Source organism: Scophthalmus maximus, chromosome 6, assembly GCF_022379125.1.
Source record: "Scophthalmus maximus strain ysfricsl-2021 chromosome 6, ASM2237912v1, whole genome shotgun sequence".
NCBI classification, from domain to species: domain Eukaryota; kingdom Metazoa; phylum Chordata; class Actinopteri; order Pleuronectiformes; family Scophthalmidae; genus Scophthalmus; species Scophthalmus maximus.
The window spans coordinates 8897459-8919615 of NC_061520.1; the positions used below are offsets into that span (position 1 = coordinate 8897459).

The window sequence follows — 22157 nt, forward strand, 5'->3', positions numbered from 1 at the left end:
CTGTTTGGAATCCGGCGCAGGTTACTTTTGCTAGAACTCACTGCTTATTATACAAACACCCAGTCAATGCTGGCTGACATAAATTTGTCGTTCATGGATGTATTGGGGTTGTAAAGTATGTGACTTTTCATTTGAATTCAAATCAAATTCATGACAATAACTGTGATTATAAAAAAACATTTCCATCTGGACTTTAATGGACGGTTAATAAATGGTGAAGATGTCAACTTAGTTATTTAATGCCAAATAGAATAACTGTTGGCGACACAAATGATAGCCCACAGAATTTTAGATAATTAATAACGAAAACACAAAAAAGACAGACATGTCACAGACAACATATCTTTGGCCTAAGGTGGTGCAACCTGGGAAGAAGCAGCCCAAACATCCTCATCACCGCCTGTTGCAGCAACGACATGGGGATGATGTGTGGAGCTGGTTGTGGCGATGAAGCGGGACATGCCGCGGTACCTCCACCAGAGAGAGATGGGAGATGGTGATCATCTTGTCTTCCCTCACAAACTGTTTATGTACCACACGATCAATGTGTCAAGTGATCCTACGTGAGCTTATGAGCATTGTTTTGCCATTGTGTAGTTTTTTTTATTTTTATTAGGTATTTCAGTCAAAATTCTGGGAAACACACAGCCATACAAAAAGAAAATATGTATCACACACAAACATGTCCTCACACCTGGGGTCAAACACAAAGACGCACATAAGGATCACAAACAACTTATCTGGTGATTCTTCACCGAACGACTGCAGAGCATCTGTGCAACAAAGAGAGGGAACTCCAGAGAATCTGGGTCGCGGCGGCTCCATCAATCTGTGTACGGACTGTCTTCGGCAACTCGCGCAAGATACATGGACCTCCCTGGACCTCCATCTCAATGTCATTGATCAACAGCATAATAGGGTATTGAGCCAGAGAGAGATGAAGATTCAATTAGCATTGACTGTGTGTGTTATCTAATGAAATTCTGAGCACCATTATCATCAGAGCAGAAGTGTTGTGAGCAAAGAGCCAGTGACTCTGAGGGAGAAATAAAGGAAGTCTGAGTTAGTCTGAAGTGGGTTGGTTGTTTCCAGGTGAGATTGTTTAGTCTTGGCTGAGTTAATTGAATTTTATTGCAATGTGACACTGTCCTGCTGTATCTTTCCATAAGCTTGTGTTTCTTGCATAAATGACACAAAGGCTGTTTTCAGACTTGAACTCTTTACTTATTAATACTGCCGGACGTTTAACTCGAGGTTATTTGCTCAAACTGGTATTTTTACAGTTGATTTCTGCTTTGGACAGTCGCCAGGCTGCTGGCATTGAGTTAGCCATTATGTTAACGCTGCCGCTGGTTAACGCTAGGAGCCAGAAAAACGAATTAGGAGCTTCAGTGCACAAGCTTCTTCCTTCTCCTCCGTTATCTCCAAAGTGGTGTTGACAACTTCCTGAGGAGCTCTGAGGAAAAGAACCTGCGTCCTTACTGGCGTCCTAATCTTAAAGGCAAGAATAAATATTTTCATTCAGTGCATTGTAATTGGAAAATGGAATCTGGAAAATTGGGTCTGGATATTTTCTGGAGTTTGCCGTTCACATGTAATAATAATAATTAATTTCATTTATAGAGCACTTTTCATTGTTAAAAGCAATCTCAAAGTGCTAAATTTGACGTATTTTCATATGACGAACGAAGCAGGAGACTGTCCGAGTAGAGTGTGCAGGAAAAACAGAAATCTGTCATATTACTTCAAATATAGTATTTAGCATAGTATATTTCTCCTTTCAGTTTCAGGGTATACGTAATTAAAAATCATATCAGATACCTCTCAGGGATTCTAATATTGTACATACCAACTCCCCCACAAGGAGTCAAACTTTACCGTCAACTTAAGAATGTTTCACAGTTGGGTTCTCATGTTATGTTTCACTCAAACTCATTCAATATATTTCAGAAAATTAAAATTACATATTTTCACGGAACGTTTGGGCTTGCTTTTCTAATCACAGTGAAATTTAACTTAATTCATAATGGTGGCCCTGCTGAGTGAGATAACATGAACAAGCTGCACGGCTTGTGCCCTGACAGAGAGAACACATTCACACAGTAAGAGACATACAGTTTAAGAGATTTTAATGTGCTTTTTCATACAGTATATTGTATGCATATCCAGCATAGCATTTCTCATACATATAACTCTCTTAATATCCAGGGTTTGAAACATAGCGCTGAGAGGATGATTAACAGTCACTCTACCATTAAATAACGTCTGCCATACAGTGATGGCACAACACAGCCGCCTCAGAGGCTCACTTTGTACTCGGAGGGGCCTAATACTGATTCCAGCTGTTTTCAAATGAAATCTCCAACTGCAAAAAAGTAATAACACTGAGAAACAAATATCTAAAAACAATAAGTGTGATGGGTTTGAGTACATTATTTACAGGAAAAAAATATCAAATAAAAACAGAAGTTAACAAATACAAAGTTGGAAAATAATTCAGAGAAATCAGTCATATCCTTATCATCCATAACTCTGATTATGCTTGTTTAAAATCCACAATTCACAGCAGTTTTAGAGGCAAAAAATACTGTCCCCTGCATCCTCTCTGTAATCAATATGACTATCATTTCCATCTTTATCATTATATTCATCATCTTTGTCATTAACATTGTCTCTTTATCCTCTTATCAGTTCAGTCTCACTTACTTATCCAAGGTAAGGATGCTCACTTTGGAAGTTGTAGTCCGGACACACTTTTTGAACCAGCTTGTAATCGATGCTGAAGAAAGAGATGAAAATGCAGATCACCTTGAAGGGTTTGGCACAGAGCCAGGCAGCGTGGGATTGGGTGTTCTCTGTGAAGCAGGTCTGAGACGGGTCGTACAGGCAGGGTTTGGGCTTCTTGGATCTGTTGGTTTTCTCATACTCCACCCGACAGTTAAAGGTCTTTGTCTCTTTGGGGTCGACGGTGGACTGCTGGGTCTCCTGGATCTGGACATCCTGCTGGGTGTGAGGGTGCAGCTGCTGCTGCTGGAGGACCTCAAACTCCACCACTTTGGTTGGTGGCACGATACTGACCGAAACATTTCCCAGGCTTGAAGAGTTGTGGCGGAAGTAAACAGTGAACGTCCCATTGATGTGGTCCACGATCTTCCCCGTCACCAACAAGCTGAACTTCACGGACTTGACATTGAAGTAGAAGTCGCCCCAGCCGAAGATTTTCTTGGTCTTCATGGACGTCTTTAGAGAGGGCTTGCGCTTAGAGCGGTAGCCTGTCTGGTCCAGGAGCAGGGACTGGTTTCGGGTTGTGTCGTACGGGTTAAAGAAACTATAAGTGGGTGGCTTGGATTTCATGGGTGTCTGGTCGATGGAGGTGGAGAATATTCGGGTTTGATATGGAGGCTTAACCACTCCTCCTGTCGTTCCTCCAACTGAACCTCCGCCGTAGACATATTGAAGAGTCTTCATCACCGACCCCACTTGGCCCAACTCTGAGAAGTCCACTTGCTTCTCCAACCCTTGGACCTGAGGAAGAAAGACAAAGAAAGAAGAAGCACTTTAACAAAACTGCTGTAGGCTATTTATTTTTTACATATTATTCCAGTAGACCAGTCATCCCAAGAAAACAACAGCATCAGTCATTTCAGTCCAAAGACAATAAAACGTGTATAAAGCTGGATGACATGACAGCTCCCAGAAGTGAAGCCAAAACATCTAGCCCCCTGGTGGCTCGCTGTGGTATAGGTCATAAGCGCATCCTTCTCCAAGTTAGAAGATGGGACACAGGCCAAACTTGTAATTTAGGTTTGTGTGACTCTTGTCAATCAGGAGCAAAAGCGAAACAGTATGATATTGTTATGGAGCCACAAAGTCCTTGTAGTGAAGGAGGTCAGGGTGGATGGTTGGGTAAACAAAACATTGACTTTGACACAGGAAACCAGAGGTTGTTTCCCATCTCCTACAGACATTACCTTTGAGACAGAGGTGAGAGACCTTTGATTGTTCCCTAACCTTAACCAAGTGTACACTCTATGTAAAACAGGTAAAATTGAAAAGGGCTTATGGGTCGCGGGGGGGGGGGCTGGAGCCAATCCCAGCTGACATTGGGCGAGAGTAGCTTCACATCCTCTACCGGTCGGCTGCCCATAAAACCAAATATTCAGGGAAAATTCCATCATATCCCATTTAATTTCACACACATTATCATAATCTGAAATGCTGTACAGGTCACTCTTCTGCAGAGATCATTTGTACCTTTTTTTTAATCTTTTTTCATCCAAATTTTTAAATGTTGCAATGTTCCATCTTCTGAATTCAAGAAAACAGGTCCTTCTATTTTTATTAACACACTTCAATTTTGTTGTCAGCGTTGCACTGGAGAGAAAAAACAACAACAACATCTCATTTTAGGTAATGGATGTGAGGCTTTGTTTTTTCAGACGTCTTTCCGCCTTTAATCCACAGTCTAGGTGGTTATTCACGTGGCTCATTGACAGGAAATCTTCCTCTTTCTTTCATGTCTCATTAATCACATTACTGCCATGCTCCCATCCATATGCATGTATGTATGTACACACGCACACACACACACGCACACACACACACACACACACACACTTCAAGATGTCATGAAGTGACAGGAAGAAGTATTGCAACTATTCAGAGAGGTTACATGTGCTTCCCCTGAGGATGCTTTCTGATACAGTTTAAAACTGTCAGACCAAAAAATGAAGGCAAAGCATCTCAAAACAAGTACAGGATCAGACTTTAGTCATGCAGGGACAGTTTCTGTCTCTCTTCATTCCTGTACAGGGCAGTGGAATGGACAGGTTTGTGCCAAAGCTCTCCTCATCTTTCATCAATCACTAAACCTAATAACAAGTCCACATTGCTATTTGCAGTGGCAACAGCACTGCACTCAATACAGCTCTTAACATATTCAGTCATTCAATTAACATATCTGTTCCTGTTGGCCATTCATTAACATGGCGGCAGAGTCGACTCCTCATCAGATTGATTGAGGAGAAAATAACTGAACATTTATTGACCACTGAAGGAATGAATTACCAAAACAAAGAAATGTGTGATTAATGACCACTGACTGGGATAATGAACCACTGACGGGGTTTTTTTTTTCTTCCCCCAGGCAGCGACTCCCTTTGTGGCCGTGGCAGGAGGCCTATATGCAGCGGTCTTGCAATTTTTAAGTTTGTGAATTGGTGATGTGAGCCGACTTTGACAGGTAGGACTATTATACAGTGGATGGCAGAAAAAACAACAGAATACGTACAGCAACAAACAAAGTGTACGGCGCATGCAAGATGGGGACTTCCTGTGAATGCGCCGTCAGCAGTGCTGTCAGCTAGCTCCATGTGTTGCCATCTGTCAGGCTAACACTCCGCTGGTGCAGTCCTAATCACTTCTCGAGCTGATGGCACAGAGCTTGAACTAGCACCATCATCATAATCCTTAACCATCTTCAGCAGCAACATCGCACCATGGACCTCAGCCTGACCTTCAGGGTCAACTGCATGAGGCTCAAAAAATGATTTTACGTTGGGGCCTGAGGTCGGTCTTTCCTGGGGGGGGGGGGGGGGGGGGGGGGGGGGGCAACTGTACACAGTCAGCACCTTTGCCAAACATCGACTGATTGGAAAAAGATGAGTATGGGGAGAGGGCTTCTTCTTCTGTGGCACGAAAGTAATAAAATGCCAACAGAAACCAATAAATAGATGGACTTTCTATTAGCATAAATATGAAATTTTTTTGTGCTTGACAGTAAATCCATTTAAAGGGTGAGGATTTGTTAGAAGAAATATCTGATATTTTCTCTTGACGTGAAATCCATAAGCTACAGACTTTTTTGCCAAACAGCGGATGTTTGCTATAAGGTCACATCAGGCTGCCGCAAACCAGCGACAGATTGACTGATTGAAAAATACAGCTTCACGCTTTCCTTCCGCCTCAGCCTCCATTCAGTTATTTTACAATGAGTGAGGAGTACGTTTTTTTGCAGCGATAGCCAGAGGGATGTTGTTGGGGGTGATGAAGAGGTGATGAAGCACACGCAGGTGCAAGCACACAGTAAAACACATAGTCGATTCAATTCATTCACATGCCGGGTAAGTCAATTGGGCTCATAAGTTGCAGTTGTATAGAAGTGTAAATTGCAGCATTTGTAATTCACCAGTCAGCCTTGAATAAAGGGTTGTTACTGCCATGATCATAAGATAAGGATTAATGAAAAGAGACATTATGATATATGCCTTTTGGTGGATGATGTTCCCTAAAGCACATTTTAGTCCCATACCGACATGTACTTTAGTTCATGTCAGTAAGTTTAACACAGGTTAAAGGTAACAAATATAATGGTACTGTATGTTGCGTCCTTTGGCTTCAATGTCCACCTTTGGTATTATTTATTCTTACATTTCATACTTGATTAATGGGCCTGACCACAAGCTCTGGACTCAAGAATCCAAAACACCACCACTGTGAGGGAATAACTGTGGCGTAGCTTGTTAAATGTAAACTGGAAAATTATGAAAATAAGTACCCAGATTATTAAGACAATGTCAACCTCATGTTGCAACTGTAGAGGAAAAGTCAGGGGATAACCTAAGTCAGCAAAATACATTTCTTTTGGGAAACATCAACGTCTGTACAGAATATTGTGCGAATAATTCAGCTGACAAAGTACAGATTGAGTTACTCCACAGGAGAAGCAAAAAACATGACCTGCTGAGGGAGAGTCGGGGGATCACAAATGTGTATCAGAAAAATGGGATGAAATTTCATTCGAGTTCATCCACTGGGACCACGAATGTCTAAATGAAAGATCTCATGCAATCCTTGGGGATCGAACAACTGACGTTACCCTGCCCAAAGAGCCAAGCAGCTAGCATGGCTAAGAATCTCACTTTGAATATTTTACGGTAAAATGAGCAGTTCATGAAATTGCTGGTGAAAATTAGATTCATGATGTACATAGATGTCAGTTACACACTACAAAGATTTTACCGTTACACTGTCGACTATCACATTAACTATGAGCCAGCCAAACTTAAATAAATGTGAATGTGTAATTTTCCGACCCATTCAGCCCGTAGAAATCACCTTAACGTAAATGTCAGTGGGAACTCGACTAGTTTGAGTTCTCACTTTTGGCCATTCAGGGCTCCCAGTCGAGTTCCCCACAGTGAAGTTTTTACACGTGTCTACATGGCATTTACGTTTCCTCCCTTTAGGTGCGGGATCCCCGTTTGGTAGGATGCTGGAGGAAATCATAGGGGTAGATGCAATAAGTATTGTGGCGTACTTATACATATGTATGATACAGGCAATTCAATAACAGCACAATCACAGAAAGAACAATCAGATTACAGGGCTTGGGAGATAGAGGGAGATAGTGAAGAAAATGTTATTAGTGGAGAAGTGGGACGAGGAGCGGAGAGAGTAAGGAGATCTTGTACATTTTCTAGGAATGGGGAACATTAATCATTTTTAACTTCATTTTGAAGTTCATATGAGGAAAAAAGCATCCTTAGACGGGGAGGCCTATAACCTACCCGGGAGTACATGCAAGTATGAAATGCAGGGATTGTTCTGTGAGCAGATTATGAGTGCAGCTCAGACACGGAGAGAGGGAAGTGACAGACTCACGACGAGACTCACATGCAGGCGAATAGAAAAGGGTTTAGAGAGAGAGAGAGAAAGTGAAAGGGAGACTGTGCAGCGAGGAGGCTTCACACTAACGTATTAAGTAAGAGAAGGTCAGATGAGCTCCAGAATTGACTGCTGAAACCTGATAGATCACATGCCACCACAATTAAGATCTCTTTTCATCATTACGAAGGCTGTGGATCAATGGCAGCACCTCCGTATCTGCCCTCTGTCTTTCACACTCTCCGTCTATCGGGTAACCGGCCCTCCGTCTGCAGTCCACTCACTCTCACATCCATCCGTAACTTCCACACATCCTTGATAGCGGAGAGCATTCAGGGGAAATGGACCCTGCACTCCAGCCCACATCTGACTCCCTTTCCTGCCCTCCCCCCCGCCCCGCCCCGCCCTTCCATCCCCCCCCACCCCCCGAGGACTGATGAGAAGATGAGAGCCGTTTGCCTCGGCGCTCACTCCCAGGCTTGTTCCTTTGTTTAATTGGAGTTTTATTGGTGACAATCAATTCATTTCTATCTGCGCTCCGGGCTGCATTGATCCGCTGTCACGGAGAAGAGTCAAATGTACAGTTCCACTCCCACCGCACTACGAAACCACAGGCTTTGACGACAGCCACTGAGTTTTTTTACTTTCTGTTTTCTTCTGCTTTAGAGCTTGTTGTGATTAGAAGCTGTTTACCCTCAGATTTCCTCCGGAAGAATACGAGTATTTGGGAGCAGTCATGGGACACTAACTCAGGGTGAGATGATGAAAAGTTGAATTCACATTAGTTTTTACTTTGAAGACCCTTATTACATTTCTAAAAGGGTAAATGTCACAAATCTCCACTATTCTTAAGTGTTGGTTGAAAGCTGAACCTCTTAAAGTCCAGTGCTGTCTTATGAACTTCAAAGATTAATTTTCCACAAATTAGAGCCACACCATTCATACGGCGGAATGAGCATTTGTTGAAAATCCAGGAAAAACTGAATAACTTACTGAGCGAGTGAAAGGATCAGAGTTTTATTTGGTGAAATCTCCACAGATGATGTGGTTTTGGGTCCACTGGGCCGTGATGATCAGTGCCCACTATCGCTCTGCCGTGCAGCTGAGTGTGAAGTGGATGTGATGAGGGTCACCACAGTTTTGCTGCTGGAAAACAACGGAATGCCATCAGGTATCATCTTGGAGTCCAGATCAACAGGTCGATTGTGGTCTGTTGTAATGGAGCTGGGCCTGAGGGTGAAACTCGCAGTTTGCCAAGTTGATCCACATGTCTGCTCTCACCTGGTCATCAGACTCGAGGTACTGAATGAATCAGTAGTGTGGATACAATCTGCGAAATGCTCTCGTAGAACAAAGGGCTGCAGACCCAAGAGCAGACACCATCACATAACACGGCAGATAGTTAGAAAAGTTCTTCTAACTGGTAGATCAGCACCAGCAGGTGGCAGGACAATGGCAACAGCTCACTGTATTATGGAAACAGGTTTCAGACGGGTTACAGTATAGATAGAGTATCTAAAAATAAAGCATGGAATCTCTGTCTTTCTGTCCGCGTCTCGCATATCTTGACAACCGCTCATCTTATCGGCTTCACATTTGGCATGAGTATCGTTAAGGGCCCAGGGATGTACAGTGTTGAATGTGGTGCGACTTGTACATGCAATACGTTCAATATGAATGGATGTCATGAATCACGAGAAACACACGATTATATTTCATGCTGCAAATCAACGTTTCCTCTGTGACAGAGAAATGATCCAGTTTCAGCGCTCTGAAATTTAAAATCTGCTGACCTCACCGCATATAGGCACAAACCGTACCACGAACTCTGTTTAATTTATCCAGAATGAGCTCGGAGTACCGGCGCTGCATTGAAAAGATCCAGCTCTGGACGTTTTTTCAGCCGTTGTAACATCACTGACGCCCCTCTGTGGCACCTCGGGGCAGACCTACAGGTGTCATCCCAGGGATTACAAATCCCACCTGCTTTATGAACGCGGCAGGATCCTGCTGGATAAGGACGTGACTGAAAATAAGAATTTCCTGGGCTACATTTCTTCGAGAGCTGTCAACAGACACTTTGGATGTGATGGAAGCTGAAGCCTTTCCAGTGTTGGTTAAAGCACATTTTGGAATTGTAAAAAGTGCTTATTGCTGCTGTAATAATGGAGCTCATTTGTAAAAGAGGAATAAGAAAGAGAAAGTTGAACTGTTACCGAACATATCGGTGCTATTAGTAGTAGTAGTAGTAGTGTGATACTGTGGCTCAGTCATGTCCAATTTTTTTTCTCGCTGTATAACAAAAAAAAGGAACTTTTCTGCCTTCCTCCAAAAAAGAAAAAAAAAAAATGGAGAACTGAAAATGACATTTAATTACAAAGAGCAAAATAAAGCCAGAAGGAAAAAAGATAAACCAGTAGGGGGGGAAGAGAGAGAGAGAGAGAGAGGGAGAGAGAGAGAGGGGGGTAAAAGCTATTTCGCAGTCCAGTGGTGTCGCTGGATTATCATGAAAATGAAAGCAACTGAGTCAGGGAGTATCAGGGAGCAAGGAAATGGAGCCGGGACAGATAACACAGTGAGGGAGAAGAAGAAAACGAATAAGAGAACGAGTGTAGAGAAGGCACGTCTGTAAGACAATATGAGCCCAAAGTGCACGAGAACAGAGAAAAGGTAAGAAGACAATATATATACGACACACAGTGAGATTATGAGTGCAATAAGACAAAAAATGAGAATCACTTCACCCCGTGGAGAATAATCAGGGGTTTCTTGAGAAGTAATATCTGTAATATTGTTTCAAGAAGAGCAGCTCAGCGCTGGAATTATTTTAGCTAAAGAAATCATAAAGTGCTCCTCCTATGCATCAGGCAAAATTTAAGTATTCTGGTCGATAATGAGCAGAAGTTTTCACTTAAAATAATCTTTTACTTTTTGCATATGTGAACATCTCGTAGCATATAAAGCAAATACAACTATATTAAAGTGTTGTTTGGATCCAGCGTCTACTGAGGAAAGAGAAACAGGGACAGAGAAAAGAAAGAAGGAAGTGAAACAGTACTCTGCCATTTGAGGTCTGCATAAGAGGATTTATGATGGTATTGTGTGCTGGCTTAAGTGTTGTATGCTGACAATATTGCAAAATATTGCAGATGCCACTAAGATTGGACTGACGGGGGAAATGTAGAGCTCTTCGTTCCGGGCTTGCAATGCGCCACGTGTGCAGTAAGAAAACTGAAAAATGTGCCTCATTAGAACCAATGAAGACACATTTTTTCCATATTTGTCTTTAATGCTTTGGCCCAGTGAGTTGACTATGTTATGTGTTTTTTCTTTCTCGGTTGAGATATATGGTTAATCAATAGCCTTTTACATCAATCTTATAAGTGAAAAAAAAAGATAAGTAAGGTTTTGTGGAAAAAATTGTATTCAATGTTAAGATACATCAAGCCTTTTTAATACCTATCACCGTCACGAGTGAAGTCACACGGCCACAGGGTGTTTGGCAGGAGGTCAGCATCAAAGACCCAGATGAGGCAGAGAGGAGAGGTCAGCAGAGGTCAGAAAGGTTAAGGAATCATTTTTTGGCTTCATCTTACCCTCACTCTTACTACTGAAAAAAGCTAAATTACTACCTGGCTAAACATTAAATAGAACAGCATAATATTCTGCACCAATATTCCCACCAACCAAATAGACTGCCCAATCAAATATAAATGTCTAACTATAACGAGCAGCAGCTTAGCTTAATTTAGGATACCTGTTCCATCAAATACTATTCCTTAAAATGAATGATCTTCACTGTTTCTTTTTCCCCCGGATGTAAACGTCTCCAGTGCACACGAGGAGACGAGTGAAGTGAGTCGCAACGGAGAAGGGAATGAGGCCAGCCACAACCAATAAACTGGACGGAATGTATAATTAAATGTTCTATTTCTAGTTTTTGGGAAAGAAAAGCACTAACAGACTGACCTCAGGAAGGCTACATACGCATACCGGCTGCTGAATATGTATACATCATCTCTAACTCGGGTGGCAGTTATACAAATGTATCACAAATATTCAGATACACTTGCACATAGATCATACTCGCACGTGACTTAAAGGTTAACAAAAGCCTGTGCAGGAGGGTTAGGCTTTTAAAAGTCTATAAAAAAGGCCTCACCTAAATACTCAAGGAAACTTAAAGATATTAAAATATATGAACAACCATTTAAAATATCAGTGTATGGTGTTTTTGTTTTTTTAGATGCACTGTATTATGATGATAAAGGATGAAAGCCAAACAGCAGCTGACAGCAAAGAGTTGAATTATAATGTAAGTGGTAAAGGAGGGTTTTGTTAATCTACCAAAAAACCTTGTGGTACTGGACAAATTGGGATTATTGAACAGATAGGTATTTGACTTGTGACCCTGCCAGGGTTGTGGAATACTCTTAATCTAATGAGATCTGCAGCGGAGCAAGATGGCTGAGGTGAAATCAGCCAGAAATCTGGTACAAGCCAAATTAAAAACCGATATCATTAATCCACAAAACCAGTTGTGCAACCAGCTGAGAGTTAAGACGAGACCCCTTGCCGACGCCATCATGACATCTCGCATGTCGGCAAAAGCTCAGAGGAAGTTTATGTGACGAAAACTGTGAGCTTTGCGGAAACATTTTAAACAGTGAGAGGATCTGCTGTGATTTCAGGCTGATTCAACGCTGTTATCAAGTTTACAAAGACATAACAATTAACATTCATCTGATATAATGTCTAGACCATTTCGGATCCCACTTCGGAAAACGTGGATATTGGTTGAACAATGCATGGAAGAATAAATAAAAGACAGAAAGAAAATTCAACTAGAATATCGATCAATTAAAACAAAAACGAAAATTGGAAAACTACCTCTTGGTGAATTACTCAACTCGATTCTCCTTAAATTGCATGTCCTGCAAACAACTTTGCCGACATCCCTTTGTGTCGTCTGCTCACAGGTGGACAGCGGAGAAAGTTAATACAAACTGCTGTATGCTTTATCTATAAAGTCATTTGAAGCCTGACTTCAGTGGCCATAGATCAAGCTATGCGGTCGTCCTCCTCCCTTGTTCGCCCTATCTTACTGATCACGGCGGATCGGCATGCCGGAGTGTTTTTTTTTCTCGCCCCGGCTGGCCGGGTGGGCAGACTTCCCACACGTCTCCAGTGATGCCACAGCAGCACCTGATCAATCACCCGAGACAAGTCTTTGGGGAGGAAGGGAGTGGCGAAGGTGCGGGGAGGCATCGGTGGTCTGACGGCGTCTCGTTTGCATGCAGGGTGGCAGGCAATGCATCAGAAGATGACAACTCGCCCATTCTTCCTTAAACGAGGGGCTGTGAGACTCTCGCTGGCTGTGCCTTAACTTTAATCATCCATCTAAATAACTGTTGCAGAAGTCTGCCGCCGGAGGAGGGGAGGGGCCGCAACGGCGGACGGGCCGCCATGGCTGTGGGGAATATGAGGAGTGACGTGGCGCTCCTGGATTTCTCATTTGTAAACGTGTAAACATATATTTGACTCGGATTGCGGAAAGCACAAAAGCGCTTGTCCTCAAACCCCTCACCCCTACCCTCTTCCATCACCGGTCCTCCCCCTCCTATAGATTTATGTATTGAAAGAGTTTGAAATTCATTGAGGTTAGACTAAGCAAGAAAAGAGGTTTGGGGGAGGTTCTGGGTATTCAGGCTCTGGCAGCATGAGCGACGTGTTGAGCAGCTAAGTGACAGTGATTGATGCCCTCTGCATTTTGCAACTTATCAAGCAAATACATATACACGCACACACACACACACACACACACACACACACACACACACACACACACACACAGACACTCCCTCCGCAAACACGTATAACAGCAGAAGCATTTGATATAAATGAGGAATCAAATAAACACAAGGGACTGGCAAAGAAGAAGACGACGACGACGGAGGGGGGGGGGGGGGGGACTGTGCATAATGAATATACGGGATCGAGGCAGAGATTCCCAGTGGGTGAAACTGAGCTTGAGAGACGTCTGCTGGGGAGGGACGGTGGGACACATGGGCCTGTGACAACTCCAAAAGTCACCCTGGCGGAAAAATAAAGCCTGGCTTCCTCAGATTTGTTTCCAGTGCTCATCAGTAGGCGAGCTGGATGACAGATGGACTGGCACTGAGCGCGACGCCAGCGTGTCAGTTACTCGCCATAATAAAGACCTGCTCTCTCTTTTCCCTCCATTCGCTTTCCCTTTTGTTATTCCAGCCACCTGCAGTCCCACCACCTACAACCCATCTCATTTCATTCCAGTCTGCCTTCATTTGTGTCCTGCGCGCTTATGCCTAATAACTAGCTTTTACATATTCCAGTTTGGTTATTGAGGTTTGAACATTTCCGTGCCTTTTTTCAAGTGTAATTCTACAAGAATTGATTCTATTGTATTTTCTTACTTAATCCATTCCCTTCTCCCTCCTTCCACCCTTCATCCTTTCTCTCCTTCCTAATAGTTAACAAATATAAAACTCCATCCTTTCTTTCTTTTATCATTATCATTATTTCCTCTTGTCATCCAGTTTCTCAGTAATTCCACCCATCAGCACATCCATGGATGTGCAGGAGTCATCTCCTGATACTCCCTTCCTTGCTTAACTCTCACATTTCATCTTCACATTTACTCACTTTATTCCCTTCTTCCTGGTATCCTTTCATTTCTTCCCCTTTCCACCCACGACTATGGCAATGTCCCAATTCAGGGGGCTACATTTGAAGCGGCGTGGCTCAGCTGCCGCATTTCTAAGGCTCCTTTAAACGCGGCCGACAAATGCGTCCTTCCCTTTCCCGGGCGGCGAAGGATCCAACAGGTGGATCTTCCTAGCCCAAAGCTATCCCAGGATTCATTGCGCGCAGGTGAGGAACTTTCTCGTGCCATGGGTAACTGCCACTCTGTTGCTGCTGCAGGCAACAGCAGTAAGGGCGGAACACATTGGTGATAGCAATGCGCCCCTTGAATTTGAACAACCACATCCAGGTGCTTTCCTCCCTGTCTTTCATCACATCCCATCCTGTATTCTTCCTTCTCCTAATTCCTCATTCTCCAGCATCCACCCATACATCTGTCCATCCACACACAAACCTCCGCATGGCCTGAACTGTGCCTGGCGCCTAATACTTCCGTCTCTCTACTTTCCCTTCATCCTGCTGTCAGAGCCCAAGCCTCCCAGTTTTCCCCGGTTCGGGATTCAGCCGGCTTTTGGGATGTGATAGGGTGATTAGACAAAGATAAAGAGACTAAGCGTTTCCATGTCTGCCCCTCCCCTGCTATGAAGGATGCTCTCCATGTGTCCATAGCCCGAGCCCAGTGAGGCTGAGTGGGGTATTCATAGACTGTCTTCATCGGGGCTGATGGCAGAGTTAATTGGAGAGAAAGCGGTGGGAGGTGCCAATGAATAAAACCCCTCAGAGATGCTGGCAGCAGGGCACGACGACATTCCCCTGTTCACTTCAAGGTCACGCACACGCACAAAACAAACACCTGCTACTGTGACAAGGTTGCTGCGGCATTATTTGCATCGAAATATAATCCCCGGTTGATTTTCAGAGACTAATTAGATTAAAACGAAGGGGAAATAATACATGGTGTATGTGAGGATGAGACAAAACATATGAGCACATAATGTATAGTAACTCCCCCCCCCCCCTTTGCCTTTCGGATGCCTTTGCCAGAGTATAAATCACCCAGCTTCAAGGACGCAGCATTGGGACCCCTAACTGGGATCTTTCACATCCACCATCTGGACGCAGAGTGCTGACCAGCGGCCCTGCTCTCATTCTGTTCCACAGGACGAGCCACAAGATGTGGGGCGGGTGCAAGCCGTAGACATAAACCTCGTCAAATCCAACGACTGCTTGGTGTGAGCTGGACTTTCCAATCCTCGCTGGTGAGGAATAGAATCGGAATAGAGCAGCGGTGATATTATGAGAGGGAAAGAGAGAAGAGAAAGACAGAGAGAGAAGCTGTCAAATGTCTCTGCTCATCCACGACTGTCCGGAGCATTCATTCGCACTCTCCCTCCCTCCCTCCCTCGCTCGCTCCCCTTTGCTCGCCCTCCTCCAGAGACAGCGCTCCTCCATCATTTGACTTGGTTTCACACTCCGAGAGCCAATATCAGAGCAGATATGAACAGAAAATGAGAAGCACGGGATTGTCTTTCCACGGGAAAAAAAAACTTGTGTCCACTCACTGCAGTTATTTGTGTCATGCCATCCACTGGAGTAAGTACACCTACATATCTCTGTACGCCTGCCCGCCACCGTCTTTCCACCGGGCCCCGAAGGCACTTCAGAGGACAGCAGTGTTTCCTCTTTCTCTCCCTCCCCCGCTGGACGGGGACGGTCACTTTGTTTTCGACTCTCTGTCAACACCCACATGTGCACGTTCACAGCTTAACAAACATCGTTTGCTTGACTGCAAACATGCACCGACATACTATTCAGTTAAATAAACACATCTGTGAACCCAATGGAAAAAATGAAAGAAACAGAATCATCCCAAAGTTCAGAGGTCCTTGTTGTAGGGAGGAAAGACACTGACAAGCCCTGGCTGGATCGATTAAGACCTGATCATTTTCCTCACTGGATCAATAATCTGATTATCTATGTATCTACCCACAGATTGTAATCCGATTTTTAAATGACTTTAGTTAGAGCTAAAGCTGAAAGTTAGTGCACCAGGAGCGTACTGTAGCTAATAATCGCTCATCGGAAAAGGAAAACTGTGCTACAACAAGCATAGCTTTTTGAAATGAAGTGCTTGGTCTTTAATGTTGACAGCATAGCTGTAGTGAACCATAATTGTCTTTTGAATGGACAGCTCGGTATAAACGATACGGCAAAATCCCTGATGCTTGACAAACCGTTATCCTAGATTTGTGCCTCCCGCAAACAGAAAAGCCCGAAGTTTCCTCAGGTACCGAGGAACTCGAGAGATTTTGAATAAAAAGGAAATGAAAACGTGGCGACGCCGCGACCGCTGCATTTGTACCTCTGACCTGCTCTCATTCACACTGCTCGTGTTGATTTAACAGCGATATAAAGGCTGCGGACAGACCGAGACTCGTGACTAATAGTCCAGCAGGATCTGTGGTTCAATTACCGTGTGGGACAGCTCTCCTCTGTCCCCGGGCAAGACACTTCACTGGAATAGCTTCGGTGAAAACAAACACACACACACACACACACACACACACACACACACACACACACACGCGCGCACACACACACACACACTTTATAAATGTGATGTCACTGACCAAAGGATATCAACACTGATACATTTCTCTCCCTCCTTTTTTTTTTTCTTCTTTCCTTAAAGATACGTCCAGAAGAAACATATTAGAAGGTTGGATATTGGCACTATCTAAATGAATGTTTTAAGGCCCCCGGGAGGCCACGCTCTCCGCACCGTCTGGCTCTTTAAAAATCAGGGGACGGCTGATGAAAAGCTCGGCAGAAGCGTTCTAACCACAACAAGTGAGAAAAAACACAGGAAATGAACAGTGACCCCTGAATTCAATTCTAGCTCTTTCACAGCACTGTTTGTTTTTGTGTTTGTGTGTGTGAAAGTTAGTGGGTGGGAAGTTTACGCATTTTCCCGCTGAATTCATAGTTTCACGCAGCCGGCGAATGGTCCTTTGTGATTTTGATCAAAAGAAAATTAATAAATGGATTTACTGAAAGCTGTCGATGACACGATGTTCTGGTTAGAGCGCATCCGTCTGGACAATATGTTCTTAAATGGCAAAAGAGCTTGTATCAACAGAAACATCTCAGCCTTGGCATTCGCAGTGACAAAAAGATGATGGATGCGACAAAAGCATGACTAGAATTTTCTGACTAAGTCCGACCGGTCTCAAAAATGACAAAAGTGAACCGACTTGACGCGCGCTCACGCACACACATACGCCCACACAGTCCTAAACACAAGATGGGTCTAAAGACCTGGCACGTGTCCAGAGCAGATGGGCGGGTCGGGGCGAGCCTGGTGGGTACGAGGGTGCAGGGGAGCGTCAATCTGTCATTTCTAACAAGCTGGGAGACTTGGAGCCAGGGCAGGTCACAGACACCGGACACACACACACACACACACACACACACACACGCTCCACGTCCTTACTAATGCGTCACATTCCAACTGTGGCATTCCTGCTAATTAGAATACAAATTAATGATCCAAGCAACGGAGACAGGCTGCCTCTCCCTGCCTCCAGTCAACGTTTAGCCTTGCTCCCCGGCTGCATCTTTCTCGGCATCGGCTTCTCAGTTTTTGCCCCTCTCCCTTTTTCGCCAGTACACTTCAACATTGTACAAGACATGAAACCCACAAGCCTCTGCTCAATAAAATACATTTTACTTAGAAAGCTGCTGACGAACTGACCGACCACGACTCAATGACACGTGATGTCGGAGTTAAACTACAACTCGATGCTCTCCCGTTTTTTCGACCTCACATATTTCCAAATTTTTTGAATTGTGTGTATGACGCAAGACGTCAGTTTCCATGTAATTTCTGCTGGATTTTAACTGACATGCAGACTGGGGAGTTCAGACAGAAGTTGTGATGTGAGTCATCATTCATTTCAGACTCGTGCTTTGAGACTGAACTACCTCCACAGTCGGCCACAATACCTTCAACTATGTAGGTGTTGACTTTTGACCATGAACAAATCAAACATTTTTGCTTTCGGTTGAACTTTGTTGCCATAGTAACGGTGGTTGAAAGGGTGAAACATAGTTAGCCGCCAGATGACTCTAGACCTTTGGTAAAGGTTTTACAGATGCTACCAGGTGTAAATGACTGAAGAGCACTGTGTAGTTAAATTATAACTTCCCCTGCATCTTTGAAAATCCTACATCCTTTGTGTCTCTTGTATTATATTCCATCAGTATTAGTGTGAAATCGGTCCGTGCACACGGTGACATGAAGGAACAGCGGATAATTGGGTTGTGTAACTTGCAGAACAAGACCTGGTGGTTTTCTTCGGAGCTGCGCTGCCGAATAAACTGCCTGGTCTTTGATTGTATCCGTTATTCTTTCAGGAGCAGCAGCGATGGATTCTGGGGCAAAGTCAAAGAAAACAACAACAGCAAACTCCGTCTGGCAGTGCTCCTCGGCAGTCCGGGACACCTTGCCCGTGATGCATCAGTGGAGGGCTGACCTTGAGTGCTAGGCATTAAGGTCAGGAAGCATCATTAGTCCTGCTGCCTCCCCACTGCAAGGCTAAGAATAGGAACAAGAACACAATCACTCACTCGTCATCTCCATATGTCTTCCCACTCTTGCTTTGTTCTCTCGCTGGTTCATTATTTTACATGTCAGGGATTTGCTGGATTGACTAAAACAATGATATATCCCACTGTAATACATGTGGGCCTAAGTGGGATTAAAATGAGCAGCAGTGCAGCTCTGTGTTGAGTATCATTATCTGCACTGCCAAATCAATATGCAACATGAATTGTATTCATTCTCTCCCTCTTTCTCTCGTTCAATACTCAAATCAACCGACGTAAAATCATTTCTATGTTATTTTTTGTATTCGTTTACTCAGGCGGCGTCTTTTGGAAAATATTACATATACTGGGGTGTTTTTCAGTGGTCATTCTGCCACATGCGCCATAAAGCTGCGGTGAATGTTAGATTTCCCAGAGGCAGTTTGCCAGAGAACAGCACGACTGGTTTCGCTCATTCAAATAAATAAATGCAACCTGCTCGTTTGAATAAATTGTGCTGCAAAATAACTTCTTACACACAGGGGGAAAAACATGTTTGTTTTTTTCAAAACACATACAAATCACCTGCCAGTAAAAGCCCACACCCTGATTCTCTGTTTCCCCTCTCTTCAGTCCCTGCTGGGGCTCTGCCTCACAATCAATACCTTTCACCACTAAGCCAATCTGCAATAATAAAGGCATTACAGGCAGGGGGAAAGAACACCAAATCGTATTAAATATAGGGAATTGGTCTCTTCCGTTCTATGTCTTCCTGTCTCTTGTTGCCACGGTGAACAGGAAGCCGCCCCGTTGGACAGCCTGCTGCGGCGGGCTTGATTCCCAAATGTTCTGGGACGATCAACAGGCTCAGGATCGGCGCCGGTGTTGTGGGTTACAGGTAGAGTTCGGAGCTTAGCATTCAGCTCACCTCTCCAACCAGCCATGTATATTTCACAGGATTGTCTTTTATATTCCGTCTGTGGCCCAGTGGAGCACTCATCTTTATTTCATTTTATGGCATTTTTTAATTTTAGCAGAGTTTTTTTTTTGTTGCTTGCCCCCCCCCCCCCTCCTCCTCTGGCACTCCCTCCGTCCTTCCTGACAACCCCCTCCGCTGACTGAATCCGTAATGGCATTATGCATCTTACACTCTGAAGCTTTTAGCAAAAACAAACACTGAGTTCTAGTCTGATCTCTGCCTTTACTTCATCAAGACACACTCACACTGTGAACATCCAAGTGCCAATTATTTTTGACTCGCAATGAATAAAGATCTGCAAACCAGTCACTGGCAAATCTATCACATTATTGAACAGCCACAAATGTAATTCAGAAAGAGGGAATTGCTATTTATTTAACACCCAGTCGACCCAAGACAAACAATCCAAATATATTTTTTTTCTACATATTTACGGATGCAAACATTTCATACTAAGCAGGAAAAAAAATTGCTTCCGACAGATTTTTTTATTTATAAATCATACCGTTATATTTTAGTTTGGGATCATTTTCATGTCGTAGCTGGCTGAGGTTAAACAATTTTTTTATACTATTAGGATTACACAGTTTTAAGTAATCAGACCCCTTCACCTTTTCCATATTTTGTCTTGTAGATTCAATTTTAACTGGATAACATTTCAATTTTTGCACATCAACTTACACTCATTAACCTGTAATCACAAAGTAAAAATATATCTTTTAGAAAGCTCATACATCAGGCCTTTGTGGTAAAGGGGCGGGACAGAGGCCACATGAGGGAATACATGCTGTGATCCGATGAGACAAACATTGAACTCTTTCGGGAGATCTGTGTGGTGAGCATCACCTGCCTAGTACATGTCTACGGTGAAATAGGACGGTGGCTGTGCGGGGGGCTTCTCAGCAGCCGGGACAGGGAGACTGGACAGAGTCGAGCGCAGGAAGAATGAACACAGAGATAACGCTTGAGGAAAATCAGCTCCAGGGCGCATGCGACCTGAGACTGGGGCGACGATTGACCTCTCACAGCACGACAGTGATCCGAAGCAAACAGTCAAAATAACGCTGAAGTAGCTTCTGCTCAGACCTCGACCCCACAGAACATCAGAGGAGAAACAAAAAAAAATTGGCAGATCGCCGTCTCTTCCACTTCAACCTGATGGAGTTCGAGAGGATCTGCCAGGAAGAATTAAACAAACTACCCAAATCCATCTGTGCAGTAGGAGAATCGCTGCTGTAACTGCTGCCAAAGGAGCTTCTACATAATAAGGAATAAAGGGTTTGGGTACTGCTGTTACTTCAATTTCAGTTTCTGATTTTTGATAAAAAAAACATGTTTTCATGTTGTCAAATGAATTCAGACTGATGCGTATAATATCTATTTATTTGATTTAAAAAAGACAAAGACGAGTCCAAAGAGTGACAGAATTCTGGATACTTTTTGTGGCCACTGCATATCAATACAGTATGTATGTAACTATATGTACACTGAACGTGCTATATTTACACTGTATGTAAATAAAGTAACTCTAGCAGATAAATACGTTAAAGTCAAAAGTATATTATTTCTAAATGAAGTGGATTAGATGCATGAAGTGACTTAAAATTACCAGGTTGACAAAAAGCGAGAGGAGTGAAATGAGAAATTAAAACCACGTTGTGACGTCGCCTCCTTCCGTCTCAAATATGAATCTAACACATTCTCTTTTCTTACAGAGTCATCGCATGGATCGTTCTTGCAGCATTCCTAACGCTCACCCTTTTCCAGAAGCCTCAGAACGACTCGGGAAGGACAACGGAGCCTCTCAGATCGTCTCATTACAGTTGGCTCGGTCTCCGGGGGACAATTAACCCACAAACAACAATCTACACACACTCTGTTAGCTTCGCCAATACACCCTCAAGTCAATACAGCTCACTCTTTATTTTAAACACTTGTCTGTGGTCTTGGTAAAGCTGTTCACGGGCCCTCTGGACTACCCCAATTAGCCGCTAATTAAAAACTATAACCGACACATTTCCAAAATTATTACAAATCCACACACCAAGTCAATTTACCGTAAAAAAGTGCAGCCAAAATTTAAAAATTCATACAACTCATTGTACAAGCTGCAGCACTGATCATCCCAAAATTGTGTTTGGAGGATACTACGAAATGAAACGCCGCATGGATTTTTTTTCTCTACAGTGACTTTTAGCCTTTGCACCACATTGACCTTTTCCTTTAAAAGAAATTGGGGGGAAAA

The 22157-nt window shown here is 43.5% G+C and overlaps 1 protein-coding gene across 3 annotated transcripts in view; it reads right to left on the reverse strand.

Annotated features, from left to right (window-relative positions):
* Positions 1 to 2128: 2128 nt before the first annotated feature.
* Positions 2129 to 22157, reverse strand: part of LOC118310062 (neurexophilin-4) — a 93682-nt gene continuing 73653 nt past the window's right edge. For all 3 annotated transcript variants that reach the window (XM_035632829.2, XM_035632826.2, XM_035632823.2), the window contains one exon: positions 2129 to 3525. In XM_035632829.2, the coding sequence (XP_035488722.2) occupies positions 2707 to 3468 (762 nt within the window). In that variant the 5' untranslated portion in view covers positions 3469 to 3525 and the 3' untranslated portion in view covers positions 2129 to 2706. The remainder of the gene's footprint in view (positions 3526 to 22157) is intronic.